This window comes from Pteropus medius, unplaced genomic scaffold (genome assembly GCF_902729225.1).
Source record: "Pteropus medius unplaced genomic scaffold, Ma_sr-lr_union100, whole genome shotgun sequence".
Classification (NCBI taxonomy): Eukaryota; Metazoa; Chordata; class Mammalia; order Chiroptera; family Pteropodidae; genus Pteropus; species Pteropus medius.
This window is the reverse complement of record NW_024340849.1, coordinates 1768080-1787175: the sequence shown is the minus strand read 5'-3', so window position 1 is coordinate 1787175 and position 19096 is coordinate 1768080. Positions and strand designations below refer to the sequence as shown.

The window sequence follows — 19096 nt, the reverse complement described above, 5'->3', positions numbered from 1 at the left end:
TCCCCGTGACGGGACGCTGGCAAACGGGCTCCTCCCCGGCACACTGCACAGCACATGCGTGCGGGGAAAACCCATCTCGGATGCTGGACGCCGGAGTGTCCGGTGCGCGGTCACAGAGGGTGCGTCACCCACGGCCCGCCGCGGACTGTGGAGAGCAAAGCCACCCGCAAAGGGCAACCCCCGCTCCCCCTGGGCACGCGGACGGCGGGGCGAGGCAGGAGGTACCTGAGTGAGCCCGCATGTGGGCGCGGAGGTGGCTGGGCTGGTGGAAGCGCTTCCCGCACTCGGTGCAGACGAAGTCTCCCGGGCGAGCCTGCGTCCGGGGCGTCCCTGTGCGGCGGGGGCCGGGCGGGGGAGAGGAGAACACCGTTAGTCTGTCTGACGCCGTGACGGGACGCGCCCTCGGGCCCTGGGGACAGCTGTCAGCCTCCCGCCAGGCTCCACCGACGGCCCGGGCACACGCAGGGCCGCGAGCGCGCGTCCATTACAGCGAATGAAAGCCTGGCCCTGTGACTCGCCCGCGACACGCCCGTGATGCTCCCGCACCGGCCGCTGTCAGGTGTGCGGGCTCCGAGTGGCTGGACGCTCGCCCGGCCATCGTGGGCTCTGTCGGGGGCACGGCAGGCAAACTAAGTGACACAGTGTGGCCACACCGCGCATGGGGACGCGGAGCCAGCAGGGCCGAGCCATCGACACCCACCCACCAGGCCCTTGCTGTGGCCCCAAGGGGCCAAGAGGGAACATCTGGGAACGAGCCCTACTTAGTGCACTGGCCTCATGGGCCCTCTGCTCCTGACCCACGCTCAGCTGTGCTGGAAAACGGATGCAGACGACACTGACCTGTCTGCCTGCCTTTCGTGTCCAGTCCCTCTGAAGAAAAGGCTACACCTCACGGCAGCGGCTCCCAGAGGCTGCCCTGAGCCCAGGTTGCCCAGGCAGGCCCCACAGTGACTCAACTCAGCGAACGAACGAGAAACAAAACACCGAACACCGAGGAGGAGACGCGGCAGCTGCTGCGACACGCGTGTGAGGTGCTCGCCGGGCCGGGCGCGGGGGAACCCGAGTCCCGCATCTGACCATAAAACACAGATGGAAGGGGGCAGAGGTCCCATCCAAGCAGCTCCTCCCTGTCCTGATCCTGACGCCTCGGCAGATGAAGAGCACGAGCCCCTTCGCCGTCGCGGACGGCGGGGAAGGACACGCGCGGGCAGAGCCCGAGCCGTCAGGGGTGCTCGCCAGGCCTCATGTGACACGGCACGGACGCGGCCCGGCAGGCGTTAGAGAACTTGCTCGCAAAGTTCTCAGGCCCCCACTGGCTCATGCGGGGACACACGTGATCGGGACACGTTTCAGTCAATACTCGTCCAGTGTCACCGACGGGAACTCTCCCGCTGAGGGTGACAAGGTGCCCATTCACTGCAAAACGTGCAAATCGTGACGGGCCCGCTGACCGCAGGTGCCCGCCTGCGGCTCCACTTCCCAGGGCTGTACCCAAGCGAGTTGCTGGGGTTTCGGAAAGCTCAGCGGGGCTGTCCCCACCGACAACGTGTGCTGGGCCTCCTCATGGCGCCCAGACAGCCCGCGCAGAGCTGAGCATGCAGACCTGCTGTGCGTGCAAAACGCGTCCCCACTGTCGGCTTCGTCAACGGCTACTGAGCTGTGTCTTCCAGGAACACCTTCCTGCCCCTCGCTTCTGAATCCCGGCTTTAGAAGCGACCTGTCCCCAGCCCTCCGCGTGAGCACCATCCCCGGGCCCCGCAGACACCACGCCTGACAGCACCCGTGCCTGCGGGGCTTCCCGCACACCCGCCCACATCTACAGCAGAGTCTAACTGCGGCCACGCAGGACACTCGTGACGACGGTGACAGACCACAGGGCACCCCTGTCTCGCGTTCACAGTGTTCAAAAACTAAATCGTCATAATACTGTTTTCTAAGAAACTCTTCTAGCGATTTCCTGTCCAAACTAGCTGCAAAAAAAAAAAAAACGGCGCTTCTACGCACGCATGATTCCCTTGAATTAAGTTTGCATCAGTGTGTGCACACGCCCCACGCACACACACGCACACGCGCTGTGTTCCCCTGCGTTTTATCATCTCGTTTCCTCTTTACTTTTAAAGAAAAGACCCTTGCCCTTCGTGGCCAGTAACGTCGTGCCCGCACCCGAGTTACTCCAGAGGCCACACGCTGGGTGTGAGCTGAAGACTCTGGCGGGCGAACGCCTCCAACGCGCTGGCCTGGAAAGCCGGGTGTGCGTGGCAGGTGCGCCCGGAGGCGGGGAAGGGGCCTGAAGCTCCGGGGGCCCGCCAGGCTCCCTCCTGTGAGGCGGTCTGCGGAGTCTGAAAAGGCTCGCACGAAGCACGAGGCTTCCGCCACCGTCGCGCTGACGTGTCTCCGCCGTAAGTGATTATGTCAAGTCTCGCTACGCGCGGTTCACGCAGTGCTCCATCTGGCACTAGCCCGTCCTATCGCTTTTCGGTTTTTGTTCCCAAACCCGTACTATCGAGTAACGCGGGCCGCAGAGCCTGCAAACACAGAGGACTCAGTATTCTGTCGTCGCTCTTCCAAGAAACCACTCACGTCACGCACGCGCACGCACCTCCAGACTCAGCAGCCACACCGAACACCGATTACGGAAACACAGCGCTGTTCGTCGTTCGAGGGTGAGCCGAGGCCCTGAGTGACATGACCGTGGTCCTTTCCACGTCACTCCTCCCTCGTCTGGCAGGACTTCTACGCGAACGTCACTCAGTGAGAACATGTGTGGAAAAGGTCTCTGAGAATTATGACACCTTCTGAAAGACCTGATGCGTCAGAGACGTCGGCAAAGTCCTCCATCTAAAAGCACCCACTGCCAAGGTCAGAGGACCTCACCCCAGCCCGCGACGCTCGCGGACACAGCGGGTGGGCTGCCGGCCGCTGGGAGAGTCTCTTCCCCATGTTTCTGCCCCCCCCCCACCTGAGGTGATGCGACAGCAACACCTGAACCAGTGGCCTGCCTAGAAGTGACCCTCACTCTGCAGATGGCACCGCACCAGGACACACAGAGCACATCTGACAACAAAGATCCAAAAAGTGCTGGCGGATTCGTGGGATAAAGTCCAAAAATGGTTCAGGACAGCAGTGAATTAAATAAGATTCTGGAGGCACGAAGCGAAACTCGGTGACCACGTGCTCGAGGAGGAGCAGGTGCCGCACGCACGGGGAAACAGACGCTCGGGAACGCAGTGGGGACACATTCGGGGACGTGTCCGCGATGCCAACTCTGGCCGCACAGAGTCCCTAAGCTGGCAGCAGGACCCGAGGCCCCGTGAGGGACCGTCCGCCCTCGGCCACGCCACGGCTGCTGGACTTCCTGCCGGCTGCGTCACACACAGAGTGCTACCAGCACACCTCCGAAGCGGGGAGGGGGACCGGCGCGGCCCTGCAGGCCCCGGGCCGGACCTGCGCAGGTTCAGGGGCTCGAGCAGCAGAGGGGACCCAGGGAAGGCAGACAGCCGCGCTGAAGACTGCCACGTGGAAGTCTCCCAGCTGGTTCCGAGTGGCCACCACCGTGAGACCAGGGCCGACAAGAGGGCTGTCTGGGGGAAGGGTCCCTCTGGGGTAGGTCAAGCCATGTGGCCGCCTCGCGGGGGCCGATAAGGGATTCACACCAGCTGATCACTAAACACGGAAACAGCGACACTAAAACCGCACTCCACAGCACGAAATGGTCAGAACGCTGACGGCTTCCGCCACGGACGGGGACACCGCGATCGCCGACGCCACCTGCCTGCCTCTGGGGCACGCCGCAGGAGGGCAGACACAGCCGAGACCACGTGCACGCTTCACGGACAACTGGGCACGTGACACCTGTAAACGTAAGTGTTTAACTTCTGCTTAGAAAAACAAAGCCTTAGAACCGTTTATTTTAAAAAATTTTAAGGAAAAGGGAAACGTTTCAAGCTACTCTATTTCAATTTCTTTCACCCGAAATGCACAGCCCTTAACTTCAAATCCAGTTCTTTTGGGGGAGAAAACTAGCAGGCAGCAACGCAGGCCACAGGCAGCACACAGGGCCTCCGAAGAGCGGGCAGGACGCGCACCAGGTCTCAGCCTGCGGGTCCATCTGTGTGATGCCTGCAGGCACCGGCGTGTGACCAACCACATCGCAAGCCCAGCGCCCTGAGGGGCGGACGCCACTACAACTGGTGCAAACGCGCAGCTCGCTCGCAGGGCGTGCAGTGACGGGGGCCTGGGTGGAAAGCTGATGGCCACCAGGAACACAGGCACCCGCTGACTCACACCTGTCGTCTCTTGTCTAAAACTTCCCAGCTTCGGAGTTCAAGAAAATCCCCCCTAAAGAACTGAGGCTGGCTCCCACCTTGCGGGGACACCCAACACACTCGCACCCCACTTCCTCGCAGACAGCCTGCACGAGACCCGGGACCCGGGCCAGCCTCAAACAAGGACGCCACCAGCGCCATCTCGGTGGCTGGGGAATGCCCGAGTTTTCTCCCAGCCAAAAAACTCCTCATTTTTCTCTAAGGGTGACGAGAACCAAAGGCATCGCCTGCCCGGCCGAGCTGGCTCCAGGTACCCGTGGGTGCAGGGAAGGTTCCAGAGTCACAAGAGAAGATCAAGGACTTAGCGAAGGATCTGCACTTGTCCACTGGGATGTCACACACGGTGGATCCAGGTGCCTCTCCACTGACAATGGCCCCCGAACCCTGAACCACGGCCCCCCGAGTGCTTCCAGCTTCCTGGGCTTTGAACTGGATCTCAGAGGACACCGTAACTGGTGACCTGCTGCGGAAACGTACAGGGGCACGTGTCCAGGCTGTCCACAGCCAGTGAGGACGGCCCAGGGGCGAACTCACGGCCTGAGCTCCTGGGAAACACCTGGCTCTCCCAGTGGGCCCGGGGTGACATGAGAACCGTGACCAAGGGCATCGCGGCTGACGGAGCGCGTGGGGACAGCTGGCCCCGTCACTGCTACCGTGTCACCGCCGAGGTGCTGGCGGCAGAGGGAGACAGAGCTCTAACATGAGTCCATCCCCCACGCTTCCCGTGGTGCGCTCATAACCCGCAAGGCTGGGCTGACAGTGGATGTGTATGAAACTGAAACTCAGCCGCTTCCAACGAATGGTCACGTCCTCTCGAACAGAAGAGACAATGTGCATGCCCCGTGCGAAGTGCCAACAAAGCTACCTGCTCCCATCACAGATCGGCATGGAAGAGAGGGACCCACACCCCACATAAACACGCAAGCGTGGGGGGAGGCCGCGGGCCCACTGACGTCAGGCAGGAGCCCAGATGGGGTGGCTCCGATGAGCTCATGGGAGGCTCCTGCAGGGGTCCCTGGGCCCATGCGCTCCGTGGCGGGGAGCAGGCCCCATGGCTTACCTCTGTGCTCTCGTGCAGAGCCACTGGCGCCCCAGCTCTGGTAGAGCGTGGTGAAGTCCCTGGGGATGCATGTCTTGAAAATGCTGAGGATGTCCACATGCTTCTCGTGGCCCCCGGGCGGCTCCTGCCGGGCGGCCTGTGGGGTGGGTGGGGTCTGCAGAGCCGTGTCCCCCCGGCAGCCCGGGCCAGCCGTGGAGGCGGGGAGGGCCAGGCCGTCGCCCTTCGCATGCAGCTGACCCAGAGGCTGAGGGCTGAATTTGGCTTTCAATGGTTCCGGGACACTGTGCTTACTTGGGGGGCCACCGCCAGCCCCCGCCGGTGGGACGACATACTTATCCCCCAGCCGGCCGGGGGCTGGGGGCTGGGAGCCTGCACGGGCGATGACAGTGGGTGTGGGCGTGGCACTTCTGCTGAAGCCACCGCCCGCGGACCCGGGTCTGGGGCCGGCCTCCTGCTTGGGCCTGTGTGGGGGCAGCTGGGCCAGGGAGCCGTGTTGCTCGGGACCGTGGCCAGGCTTGGTCTGCCGAGGCCCCTCGGGGCTGGCCGTCCAGAGTGCGCAGGGGCCCCCGGGGTGGCCCTCCCTGCTCCGAGGCGTGCCGGTGGCCCGTGCCACCCCAGCCGTGGGTGAGCAGCTGCCGCTGGGCCCCGGTGCCCCGGCCGGCCCCTGAGTGCGCGTGAAGCGGGCGATGGGCAGCGGCTGGCACTCTCTGCCCCCGAGGGCGGGCGGGGGGCCAGTGCGTCCGCTCCGGACAAGGAACACCAGGTTGTTCCTGATGCTTCTGTGACCGTTGGGCTGGACCCACTGGGGGGCCACAGAGGTGCAGCTGATCCGGTGCCAGACGCGCTGGTGCATCCACAGGACCTCGGGGTAGTAGGTCTTGTGGCTGCAGTAGGGACACAGGTGGACGGCCAGGGACGCCTGCAAGGAGGCGGCCAGGTCCTTGTGGCCAGGGTCGCCCCGGGTTGACAGGTGGCTGAGGTCCAGCGGGGTCAGGTCTGCGGCCGCGGGACGCCCCCGGCTGTGCGCGTCACCAGGCTCCTCCTTCCGGGGGGAGAGCCGCAGACCCGCTCCTTCCCGAAAGCTCTGCTCTGAGCGCGGAGGGGACGCCGCGGTGCCCCTCGGGCCGGAGGCGTCCCGCCGAGAGCGAGCCGCCGGCGTCTTCGAGTCCACGGGAAGCCCGGGCTGCTCCGGCGTCCGGGGCCTCCCCCCGCGGCCGTCGTCCAGCAGGCACACGCAGGCTGCCGCCGCCCCGCTCGGCGCCCCGGTGCCGTTCTCCGACGGGCCACCGCCGCGGCCGTGACTCTGGTCTCCGTTGCAGAGCACAGGCGACGCGACGCCTTCGGAGCAGCAGCAGCGGCGTGGCTTTCCCCCTGGAGGGTCAAACGTAAAACGTGAAGTTACCACCTCGGGAGAACAGCACAAGGCCCAGCAGCACCCCAGGCGCGGCGGCACGCCCGAGGTGTACCCCGTCTCCGCGGCCACAGCCCTCCTGAGTCTGGCTGGCCCTCTGCGCGGCCCCGTGAGCAGCTGGCCAAACTGACCAGCAATGACGACGTTTGGGGGGCAGGAGGGGAGCTGCTTGTTTGAACTGATTGAAATGACAAGACTGCACACCTAGTGGCCAGTGACCACACGCTCCCCAGCTAGCAGAGGGTGATGGCTCCTCCCAGGCACCAGGAGAGACTTCTCTTACAGCACAAGGCTTTCCAGCACTTGCGAAGGGCCCGCTACATGCAGGCCCCCTGGGGCTCATGTGGCGTGTCCGTCACCGACCGCTTCAAGGTAAGGACGACTCCGAGAGGCACCTACGTGGCCCGTGACCACAAAGGGCAGGGCAGGGACACAGCTCACTCTGCCTCGGGACCCCCGGCTGCCCCTGAAACAGCCACAGATCAATGGGCCTGACCCCCAAAGGCGCCTACGACTCTCTTAAGAGGTCTAATGTTCAAATCCAAAACCTTGACACCGAAAGTCTCCTTTGGAGGCGTGACAGGGAAGGGGGAGCCGAACTACTCGCCACACCCTTCTCGGCAGGACACTGAAAAACAGGGCGCAGCGGACGTGGCCCCAGCCTCTGCCCCGAGTGTCCTGCCTGGGGTCCCTGGGGGACACAGGTGGCCTGGGTGCATGAGATCTGTCTCAGAAGAGCTACGTGATGGGACCCAGGCCCTTCCCAGATAAATGCCACCTGCCAGTGAGGCCACCACCTAGTGGCGACTGGGCCCGACCCTCCTAGCCAAGTTTTACACCTTCTGCGAAGTCAGGCTAGACGGCCACCCAGTGCGTTTAACAGGACTTCCAGAAAATTCCTTTTCACGTCTGCATTGACAACCTTGGGCTTCCTTAAATCCAGAAACCAAAATTTGGATGGTTTACAAATGTTTCTGGGTCTCAAACCTTCGTCGATACGTTTTGGGAAGAACTGTCTCGTCACCACTGCCTCACTGTGAAGACAGTAAAACGTCAGCTTCTCCCGTTGGCTTTGGAATAAGATTGTTTTGGAGACGTTGACGTCCCCTAGGGACACGGGTATCTGTTCGCCTCCTTCCTAAGCGCACTGGGACCCGGGAATCCCAGCGCATTCTGAGGGGACCCCCCACAGAAGCGTCCGTCGCAGGAGGCACGGGGCTGGGACAGCACAGGCACAAACGCTCGGCTCCCATTGCAGGGAGCTGGCGAGCTGCTCGTGAGCAAAGTTAAAGGGTGACGCCCACATAAACGTCACCAGTAGTCACCAGCAGGGCTGGTCAGGAGGTAAGGCAACGGAGGGCCATGTCTCCCGACTGCTCTTGGCTCCAAAAGGAACGTCAGGAACGCTCGTGTGTCCCAGACGGTGCCTGGTGTCACTCAGAAGGCGGCCGGGCTGCCCTGGAAAGCCCCGCTGACAGAAAGGGCATTTCGCCTGGGACCGGGGGGAAGTCGTGGCCTTTCATCAATCAGAATGACGCTCGCTATGTCAAATCACTTTCAAACTTCCATAGCGAGCGGCTTTGGGGCTGGGGACCTGGTGTTTCCCTAACTGAAGGAAGACAGCTTCATGACAGCACATGGCACAGGCGGCGAGTGGCACCCCTGTGCTGATCAAGACGGCCTGTGCCATCTGACACGGCACATCCGGGAGTGCTCAGAGCACCTGCCCAAGTCCCCATGCGTCACGCTCCCAAGAAGGGTCATCAGACAGCACAGCAGAACGCTCGGGCCTCTGACCACGGCACAAGGTAGGAAACTGAAGCAAAGGACATCTCGGCTATCGATGTCACCCACGGGGCCGGGCAGAGCCGGCATCTGAGAAACGAAGCCACACTGCCCTCCAGCAGCCTCCCGACTCTGGGGACAGTCAACGCTGGGGCAGCGCCATCACGTGAGGTCAGCAGGAGGGTAATGGGGACCAGGGGCTTCTGCAAACCGGCCGCCTGTAAGACCTGCCCAGCGGACAGTCTTCAGTGCACAGATCTGGTGAACTTGAACTTCAAAAGCATACTCTAGGTCAACTAAGATTTGCCCGGAGGCCTGCCCACCGCCCTCCACCGCCCCTGGCAGCACCTAAGCCCTGGGAACAAACCCACTAAGTGGGGGCAAAGGGCTGCCACAGAACTGCCCAGCTTCGGTGCGTCCAGGCCCAGACCGCGACAGGGCCTCGCTGGTGGCCCCAGAGGCCATGGGTCTCAGGCCTCTGACCCCAGCTCTTCAGAGACGTTTCTGACGTCATTCACCAGGGCCCTTCACCTGCACCACGAGCTTCCACAAGACCAAGTTCCACCCACCACCTCCACCGTCACGGACGGCCTGGCCGGCACAGAGGCGGCCCTCGCTTTCCACCGTCCCCCAGCTGCCCGCCGCCCGCCACTGCACTGCCACTCTCCCAGGTCCCCGCACTCCGTGGACACACGGCCCCTTAGAAGCACCGTGCCCGGGCACCTCGTCACGCCACAGGAGGGACAGCGGGTGCTGTGGGCACGGCGGCATGCGCCGTACGTGGACGCTGCACTCGACCTGGCCAGAAGGCTAAGTGGCGGGGGAACGTGAGCGCCCCGAGGCTCGGGACGCCCAGCATGTCGCCGCGGGTATGGGGCGCTCAGATGCAGCATCCGGCGCTGCCGAGGTACCGCAGCACGCAGGGACCCTGGGGCCACCTGGATCTCCAGGCTCAGCGCAGCACACGTGTGACCCTGCACACGCCCCACGCGGCACACGCAGACGCGGCCACCTTCCACGGCCTGCTCACTCGTCGGCCCACGCGCTCACGTGCGTGACCCGCACACACCCACGTTCCTGTTTCTCTCCACTTTCCTGGACGTGGTTTTCAAACTCCAGCATTGTGGGACCTGGTCCCACCCTTGAGACTCTCTTGAGGGGCTGCTTGAGGCTGCAGGTCACAGAGGCTGCTGTGAGGGCTGTGAGGGGCTAAGGAGACTCATTCTCTCTTTTGAGGGCTGCGAGACTCTCTTGAGGCTCTGACTACCACCTTGGTCTGCTGTCCACTGCACTTTACAGCCTCAGGACCCCGAAGTTCAGAGGTGTGAATTAGGAACTTAAACGTGTAGGTCCCCAAGGCGACGTCGTAAACACACGCATGCGCCACCAGCCCCGAGGCACGGCACCCCGCGGGCCCTCGCAGGACAACGCGCTCCCCCTTCACTGTTAATTTTTTATTGTGGCAAAACGCACGTGACCACATCTACCGCTGACCCCTCGTTGGTGACCCCGGTCCGGGCTCCGCTCTGCAGGCTCGCCTCGCTTCACACCCGCTTTTAAAGCCCTCGGTCCTCAGTGCACATGGAGCCCCTTCTCCCCGCCCAGAATGTCAAACACAGGCACGTGGGGCCCCTTCTCCCCGCCCGGCCCATCACGCACAGGCCAGGAGCCCTGCGGGGGGCGGAGCGGGGAGTCCCACCGGGTGGCCTGGCTCCCACCGGGTTTCCAGGGAGCTCTAGGACACCCTGTCCAGAACTCTGGCTCTGTCAAGAGCTGGTGACAGGCAGGGCCGCTCGATTCTGTGTGACTGCAGCAGCTGTGGGCCCGTTTGCCATCCAGTTAGTGACATTGCACTCTGAGCTCTTAAAAGCAGGGGTTGTCCCCGACACCACGGAAACCGAGAGGTGAACGAACAGACAGGTAACCGCAAACACTGCGTTCACAGTGACATCTGTGATCAAACTCAGACCGACAAGGTGAGTGGTGGGTGGGGGATGGCACTGTCGTAAAGGTTAAGAGAAGGTAAAAGTTCAAAGCTATTAAAATTACACAGGGAAGAAAGCTTGTGCGTTATCACCGAGATTCTTAAAAAGTCAGTGAAACTACCTTAATTCGAAGGAGCTTTGGGAACATGATGTCCTCCTCCCAACCCCAAAAATGGCTTCAGCAGAGTCACCACGAAGCGGTCCTTTAAGCATTTATTTGGCTTCAAATTTCTAGACTCTGTATTGCTCTCATTTCCGTTCTCACAGGTAAATTAAGAGAGCTCAAGATTTTAATATTTTCCACTGTTGGTCCACAACCGAGACTTTCACCCACACACATTATATTTACACAGCCAAGCGTCTTGAGTATTTTATGAGACAAGTCTGGGGACCACGGCCCAACTGCACAGACTTCTGGACACTGTCCACCCCTCTTTCTACAGGACAAAGGAGCAGAAAACACCAAGGGCATCTGGACCCTGATTCAGGTTCTCGAGGGGCTTACCGCCCAGGCAGCCCTGCTCCTGGGGCTCAGACCTGGGGCGAGGTGATCAGGGGCCCAGAGGGGACATGGCTAGACCTGCCGGCATCCCCCTCGCCTGAGTCCAGCAAGTGCAGGTCAAACGCACTCATCGGGAGTAAATGTGCTCTTCCTCCAGGCCCTCCCCCACGTAACAGCACACGGGGACACGCAGCTTCCCTGGGCGCCGCACCTAAGGGTCGCTCGGCCCACCCGCACGCCGACTCACGCGCCGCACCTCACTTACCACCCCGCACGCGGCACGAACTCGCCCTGAACAGCGAGGGACGTCACGTGTGGAAACCCGTTTTCTGCATTACCACATTAGCATCTTTTGCAAGGGACCTGACTCGGCAGATTACATCAGCTGTGCATCCTGCTGCTCTGGTTCATAAAATAGGGACAAACGTGTCAAGAAGGCAAGGAATTAAGGGAAATGGCCTAGGTGTCTGGGAAAGTCCCTGGGAAGATGGTCCAGGTAAGAGAATCCCAGAAACGGGAGCTCTGGTCCTCGGGAACCGTGCTGAAGCAGGAGTGTGTCATCATAAGAAGCTGTGGGTATGAAGAAGAACACACTCCAGAAAAAGTGTGGGCTAAATATCCACAGGGCTTTCCAGTTAGCACGGACTCACGCCCTCCGTGCAAGCAGAACAAGGTGCAGAGCTATGCGCCGCGGGCCGGCTCCGCCCGGACGTTCCCCTTCCGGAGAAACGAAGAAAAACAGCCACGAGCCCAAGATCAACTCGGTGTCACGCAGAGGGCCGCAGAAGGCTCGTCCCCCAGGGACCTACTTCAGGGGCCGAGTGACCAAGAAGGGTTCCAGCCTACGAGGAGGTCCCAAGGCTCCCTGGACCAGAAACGCCAATGCCACCAAAGTGACAGGAACAGCTCAGCCTCGTTCCACTCTTCAGGAAAGGACGGCTTCGGTTTCCACGGGAGACAGTAAACAATTGCTCCTGGCAATCCAGCATCTGTCAAGGACAGTTCAGTCCAATGGCCAGAAGTTTCTTTTAAAGAAGCGTTTTAAAGCTCTCCCACTTATCATGCATGAAATGAAAACCACCAAAATAATAAGAACAAAGTCTAAATGAAGAGGACACTGACGGGATTAGGGTGATAAGTAACTTGCGAAATTGTAACTTATTTACCTTAATGGAAAAATACGTAAGTATCTTAGCACTTTAGAAACTATATTTTGATTTCTCAAGAAAAACAGTTACGGATTAAATACAGAGTTTATGACGAAACAAAGTAACCACGTTACATAAAAAAAGCTAAGGCTTAAAATCTGGGAAAGATTTTTTTCTGAAAGCTTGACTATTCGGTGATGACAAAATCAACATTTTAAAGGTTAATCAAATACCTCCAGTTCCACCCACGCTTCCGGTCACTCACCAGTAGTTTGCTACGCCATAAAATCTACTCTAGAAACCCAGAGCTGTTTCCTCACGCACCGGACCATAAAAATGGGGTCCTCGTGCTTGTTTACGTTGCTTTTTCGATCTACTCCACGCTGAAGTCAAAGAATTCAAGTCCATCTTCGATGACCCCGCGCGGCTCACCCAGCCTCCTTCACCGCCAGCACCTGAGAGCAAACTCTAACTTATCCGTCCGGGAAAAATGCAAGGAAATGAAAACTGAAAAGAGCCATCACGCAAAGCTTCACAAACCATGCTCTGAATAAACGTTTCCACTTCACACAGGTAAGAAGCTCGATCCAACGTTACAAGGAACAGTCCAGGCAGGTGGTGAAGAGAAGGGGCTTACGGCACGCTGAGATTTTAAAGTCAGCAAGCAGGACGCAAGTACAGGAACGGGCAGGAGCGAGCACCCCAGGCCTGTTTCCTGTCTCCCTCCAATCTTCCCTCTTCCGCAAGCAGCGGGGTCCGGAATCGGGCACCACCAAGACTGCACTGAACTTAAACCACCTGTGTTTTTTCTTTCACAAGAAGCATTTTGAGAGATCAGAGGCAGAGTGAGACTCTGGAAGAGAAGTAACGCTGTTAGCTTCCAGCGTGACGATGACAACACTCGCAGCCTACCGTTAATGTGGTTTAGAAGTTTGACTGCAGCTTAATTATCCAAAAATACAAAGCCCAAAGTCTGCGTGTTTACGAGGAAATTATGATGCTTAAAATAAAAAAAAACAACTCGAGATTTACCAGCATGGTCTTCAGATTGAAAGTCAGGAACGTGTCTGACGTGCAGAACAAAGGCCATCTCAGGACCCAGTCCCTGCTCGGCAGGAGGGGCCCTCGCCGGGAGCAGCTCCCTTAGGCTCCAGGCGGGAGCTGCCATGCTGCACGCCACCGCTAGGTGGCAGCTACGCCCAATTTATAACCCCCTCCCTGGCCTGCACCCATGTGGCCCCCGGATTTCAGAGATGGGGTTTAAGAGGCACCTACTTTTAAACAACGGGTACTTATTAGCAAAAGATGCACACCTAGAAGTTGCTTTAAGGGTTTGCCAATACAACCGTGCATTATTTCTCCATCCCCCAGGCCATGCGTCGTGTGGATAAAGCAGCTCATCAAAGGGGCTTTTGAAGCGCGTTCCGTTTTGGTCTGTGTGTGTTCATCAGTACTCAGAGGATTAAAATGTGGAAGGCTTTGGATTACTGATACATAGGAATTACTTGGCAAAAGTACGTTCAGATAAAATAATATTCCTACATGCATTTGACATGGGCGTCGTATGACAGTCTGCCTTATAGTGCACCTTCAAATATCTGATTTTTTGAAAAATTTATTCAATGTAATGATTTGGCAATTCACTTACAATATTTTAGGAATCTAGTACCTGACCTGAAAATGTTTTACAGTAGGTATTTTCACCTTGGATTCAAAGTTAAAGCACAGGTATGTTCTAGTCCAGCGGTCCCCAACCTTTGTGGTACCAGGAACTGGCGCTCCTGTGAGAATCTAACGCCTGATGATCTGAGGCGGAGCTGAGGCGGTGAAGCTGGCACTGGGGAGCGTCTGTAAACACAGATGAAGCCTCGCTCGCCTGCCTGCCTGCCGATCCCCTCCTGCTGGGCGGCTTGGCTCCTAACAGGCCAGGGACCAGTACCAGTCCGCGGACCGGGGGTGTGGACGCCGTAACCAGTCTGAGAAGGTGGGCCCACTGTCTCTGTCACCTAGAGACTCAAGTCGAGAGGTCTGAGGCCTAGGCCCCAGGCCACCTCCGACACGGAGTCTAATGCAGAAAACTCGGTCACCCGGGTGAAGCCCGCTGGGGGTGACGTCCCTTCATGGGCGAGCAAGGCCCGCACGCCCTGCTCGGGACATAGCAGCCCTCCCAGGGCTTCGGATCAGAAGGACAGGACGTGAGTCAGGGCTGAGTGTAAGGGAGCGAGGTCAGCCGGCAACCGCCTGCTGGGCTGTCCCCTCCGGTCTGCGTGGACGCGGGAGCACTGCGAAGAGGCAGGGGCCTCACACGTGCGAGGCGCGCGTGGTCCTGCCCCTTCCCACACGGAGCTGTCAGAATTAGGCAGACTGGAAGTTCTAGAAATGGCTGTTCCTGAGCGCCGGCCGGGATCTGCGACCTGCATGCCCACGGATTAAACGTTACCATCACGAAGCCAACCACACGAAACAAGCGTCCCCACCCGCCTCGCCACACAGCCCCCTCGGGGCTGCGGCTGACCCACAGTGGCCAGTTCCGACCTGGCTCCGAGCACGGTGTGGACTGCAAAGCACAAGCAGAGGGAGGCGGCCGAGGGGCCTGGGAACTACGCGGGCAGTGGCTGGTCCGGCTGGTAGGCTCGTCCACACCGGAAGGCCGGGCGCAGCGACCGTACAGCCCGTCATCGGGGACGTGAGAGTGAGTACGAAATACGCAGACTGTGTCTCCCACGTGAAGACTTCAAACTGTTCCGTGAACGTTAAATCTCGAAAGTTCCACTCCACCAGAGACACTCCGTGGAAAGAACCACTCTGTATTTTATTAACTCAAGCAACTCTTCCCAAGTCCCGTCACTAGGTCGCTGCTGCGGTGTCAGGCAGACGGCGTGAGGCCGCCGGCCGCTGAAATGTGCGTGACACGACGTGACCCCCGTCACACGCAGCACGGGCGCGTGGACACGCTCCCTCCCCAGAGTCTCGGCCCGTTTGGGTTTCCTCCCCGCCACCAAGCACCTTCAGTTCTACTCCTAACTCACAGCTCGGCGCCAATTTACCCAGTTTTTAAAAAGTCGAGGCAGAAAGATTACAGGCCCGGGGGACACCATGCCGCTCGGAAAATCTCTGGAAAGCCCCAGTTACTCACATTTGTTTTCTCAATCATTTAGTCATATTTCTATTTTGAGAAGGAGTTGCAAAATCTTATTTCTGTGATTGTTTTCCAGGAGCTCTTGGCCAAGTAGGAGCCCTGAATCCATGAATTAAAAACACAGAAAGCCAAGTGGAGCGTTTGCCATCCAAGTCAATGAGCTGAATGACAAGAGGGTGCCCCCCGCCCAGCCCCTCTGCCCCCTGCTGGCCTGGCGCCCCTTCTCGGGCTGCCTGAGAAGGCCCTGCAGCTGCCAGGCCACCTGGGGCCAAGGTGAGGAGTACGGGGGGTCACGGCTGGTCCCCAAGCTCTTTCCCCAGCCGGTGACACCCCTCTACTGCCTCTCTCGCTACTTAGGACCGTGAAGCGTCCTGAAGAGCGACACTGAAAACAAGGATTCTTGAGCACTGACTACGTGCAGGCGGTTTGTAGACAGCGATGCTTGTGCGCGCGTGTGCACACGCGTGTAGACGGCGATGCTTGTGCGCGCGTGTGCACACGCGTGTAGACGGCGATGCTTGTGCGCGCGTGTGCACATGTGTGTGCATGCACGTGCGGGAGTTGACGGCAGCCATCCCAGGGGGTGGGCACGGCTCGGAGGAGAGTCTGAGGGCACAAGTCACGTCTCAGCCCCGTGTCGCCCCCTCGTGAAAGCTGTCGTCTTGGTCAGTGCTAATTTCTTCACGGTAACTAAAGCCTCACGAGTCACTGCAATTCCTCACGCGAATTCCGCGGGAAGCTCAGCGCACTCCGCTGTCCTCGCTGAGCTCGTCCCCCAGCGAGGGGACGGTGCTCGCCAGGAAACCGACAACACAGCGGAGAAGGCGGCACAGCGGCCGGGCTTCCGCCAGGCTCCGCCAGGCTCCCTCAGCCCGGCCCCTCTGCAGTCTCCGTCCAGGGCACTTCCGTTCTCAGGGGCTGCAGCCCGCTCTGCCCCAGGTGGGGGTGGCCTCAGCGACAGGGGAGCAGCTCCTCCAAGAGCCCTGTGTCCGCGTGGGCAACGCACAAGGCACGTGATGGCAAAGGGAGGCGGGGCCCGAGCACCGCAGCCGGGCCGAGCGTCTCCGCCGTCACCCAAAGTCACTTTAACACCAGCAGCCACCTGTCAAGACTCTCACGCTACCTCTCTCGGACCCAAACCATGCCCTCATCAGGCTAACGGGTTTCTGACGCCTTCGTTTATAACATCCATTTCCCTCAAAATGCTGGCCGCTCACAACCTCACACAGCACTGAAAAGCACCTACAGGGTCGAGGGCCACACGCGACACGTAAAAATGGGTGTGTTCACAGCCGTTGGTGACCCAGGGTGCTGCCGAGGCAGCGGTCACTGCCCTGGCGGTCGCCAGGCCGAAGCCGCGCCCCCCGCGCCAACCAGTGGCACCCGGTCCCACCTGCTTCTGTCGGCGCCCGTCCGTGGGTCCTGGTCCTCGTTTCTTCACACACAGGCACGCGTGCCTATGTGTGTACACGCCTGGCCACACACGTGCAGTCACATGTGCGCACATATGCAACACTCATGCCCTGCACAGTGTCGCATGTGCACAGTCACAGTGTCCCACTGAGAACCATGGTGGCTGGGCTGGGGGGCCGCAGGGTCAGCCGCCATCCAGCCAGATCGCTACACACGAGCCTGAGCCCTGAGGCCTCCCACGCTTCCCCACCCCAGACGATTGCAAAGTCCAGAATTTAAACTCAAAGAACACGCCATTCTCTAAGAGGAGAAAATATGTCGCGTGTATCTACACTAAGGCTATTTTTAAGAGCTGAAAGCATCTGTCCATACCCTTAAAACTTAAAGTGACAAATTTCATGCCGCCATGAGCTAAGCAGCAGGAACACGGGACCCATCTCCTCTTGTGCTCACAGACGTCTGTCAACTTTATGATCACATAAGACACAAGTACCAAAACTATAACATGAAGCAGCAAAAAAAAAAAAGAAATGGTTATATTGGTTCTATTTGGAATCTAGGAAAAATTTCGTCATCCGCGATGTCTTCGAAAGCACCGCTCCTCTGCCAAGGACCCAGGTGGGAGACGTGCAGGTGGACGTCCCGGAACCACTCGCTGCACCAGCCCCGGGCAGCGGTCAGGACAGGGCCAGCGGCCGGGTGTCAGGCGCTAAGGCTGAGGCCCGTGGCCATCTGCTCCTGCCTGATGGCCTCCGCGAAGTCCCCAGGCACAGGGACCAGTGCTGGCGACGAAGGTTCCTGAGGAGCAGCCCAGTGGACACAGCGCGCATAGGCCAGCTACCCCCCCCACCCCCCAGTAGGGCCAGGAGCACAGTGGACACCTCACGTGGGACCTGACGTGGGACCCCCACGCGAGCCCCAGCTCCCCCGTGCCTTTGGTGACCACCGTGTGTGCATGTCTGCGTGCAGGGGAAGATGGTGCGAACGCCCACAGGGTACCGCCTTTCCCCACGGAGACGCCAAGCGCACGCCAGGCCCGGAGCGCAGGCACAGGACCAACGGATGAACGGACACGACCCTCCTCCAACGTGCCCAACGGACCCACTTCCCTGAGCTAAGGCAGTGACGCAGCCCATCGAGTGATGGGCACGGCTCCCTAGGACAGTGTCTGCCGAGGCACCATAGACAAAAGACACCACGACACCGGGACCCATGATGTCAGGGTTCCCCACGCCGGGCCCCACGACACCAGGCCCCGTTTTTCTTTCAGACGCTCACGCACACCCCGACAGCACCAGCAGGACCAAGACAGCTAATTTCACCACTCAAGGAGCACGAGTGGTAGTTAATCTATGTGACAAATTAAGGGTTTTGATAGAAAATAAAAAATTCTCAAGACGACTACAAAATAGCAAATATTCTACAGGAAGTCTCCAGGTTCTCAGCAACGGACTCCACCGAAGCCACGTGTAAGGAAACCAGCGACCAGAGGCTGAGGGGACAGGAGGGCTGGGTGTCCACGGCACGTTCTGGGCACAAACCACCACCGCACTTCTGAGTGACCCTCGAAACACTTCCAGTACCAAACGGTGAAGGAAGCGTGAGCTGTCCGTGCATTTAAGAGAAACGAACAGCAACGAGCAGCAGGATTTTCCAGCCCACGCCTTCCAGCCGCAGCTCGTGCGTGGCGGAGGCCCTGGCAGCACAGGGCAGCAGGCGGGACCCACGGTGGACAGGGCACCCTCACGCACTCCCTGGGACAACGCGGACGCACCGGGTCACTGACTGCACCTCACTGGGACGGGGAAGGACCCCAGAGAAAAGCGGCAGACCTGGCGGAGGGTGCGGGCCCCCCACACAGACACCGGCCCGGCCGGAAGCGATTCTTTCCCCGCCAACGTTTGAGGCGCTGGCCTTGCACAAAACCATGTCATCCGAGGACCCGCGGGAGCAGAGGCCAGCTCCGCACTGGTATTAAGGACGGTGGCAAAGCCACGTGTGTGCACGCACTGACGGCTGGCTGCTGGGGGCTAGGACGTGACCGGCTCCCCACTTTGGCCCACCCTCGGGACGTCAGACGCTGCTCAGTGCAGAGATTGAGCCAAGACCAGGCGGCCTGTGTCAGCAGCCACTCTGGGGCCCGAGCCCAGGCTTCGCCTCTCCCACCCAAAACGGGAGCGACACCACCCAGCGAAGCTGCGTCAGGGCTGAGGGGACGGCGGCCGGCAGCACGCCTGCCACCTGGGGCGCGTCGGACACTCAGAAGTGCTGCCGAACGCTGTGGCCAGACTGCTCTGGAGGTGCCCGTCACAGGGCCAGGATCTGGCC

The 19096-nt window shown here is 60.0% G+C and overlaps 1 protein-coding gene across 5 annotated transcripts in view; it reads right to left on the bottom strand.

The window, feature by feature from the left end:
- The window catches only part of ZNF516 (zinc finger protein 516), a 91086-nt gene that overhangs the window by 11542 nt on the left and 60448 nt on the right, over positions 1-19096 (bottom strand). For 4 of the 5 annotated variants that reach the window (XM_039839484.1, XM_039839493.1, XM_039839486.1 and 1 more), the window contains exons 3-4: positions 5386-6756; positions 226-330 (exon numbers count right to left, since the gene is read on the bottom strand). In XM_039839484.1, coding sequence (XP_039695418.1) covers positions 226-330; positions 5386-6756 — 1476 coding nt within the window. The remainder of the gene's footprint in view (positions 1-225; positions 331-5385; positions 6757-19096) is intronic. The other variant, XM_039839504.1, reaches the window with a different exon arrangement.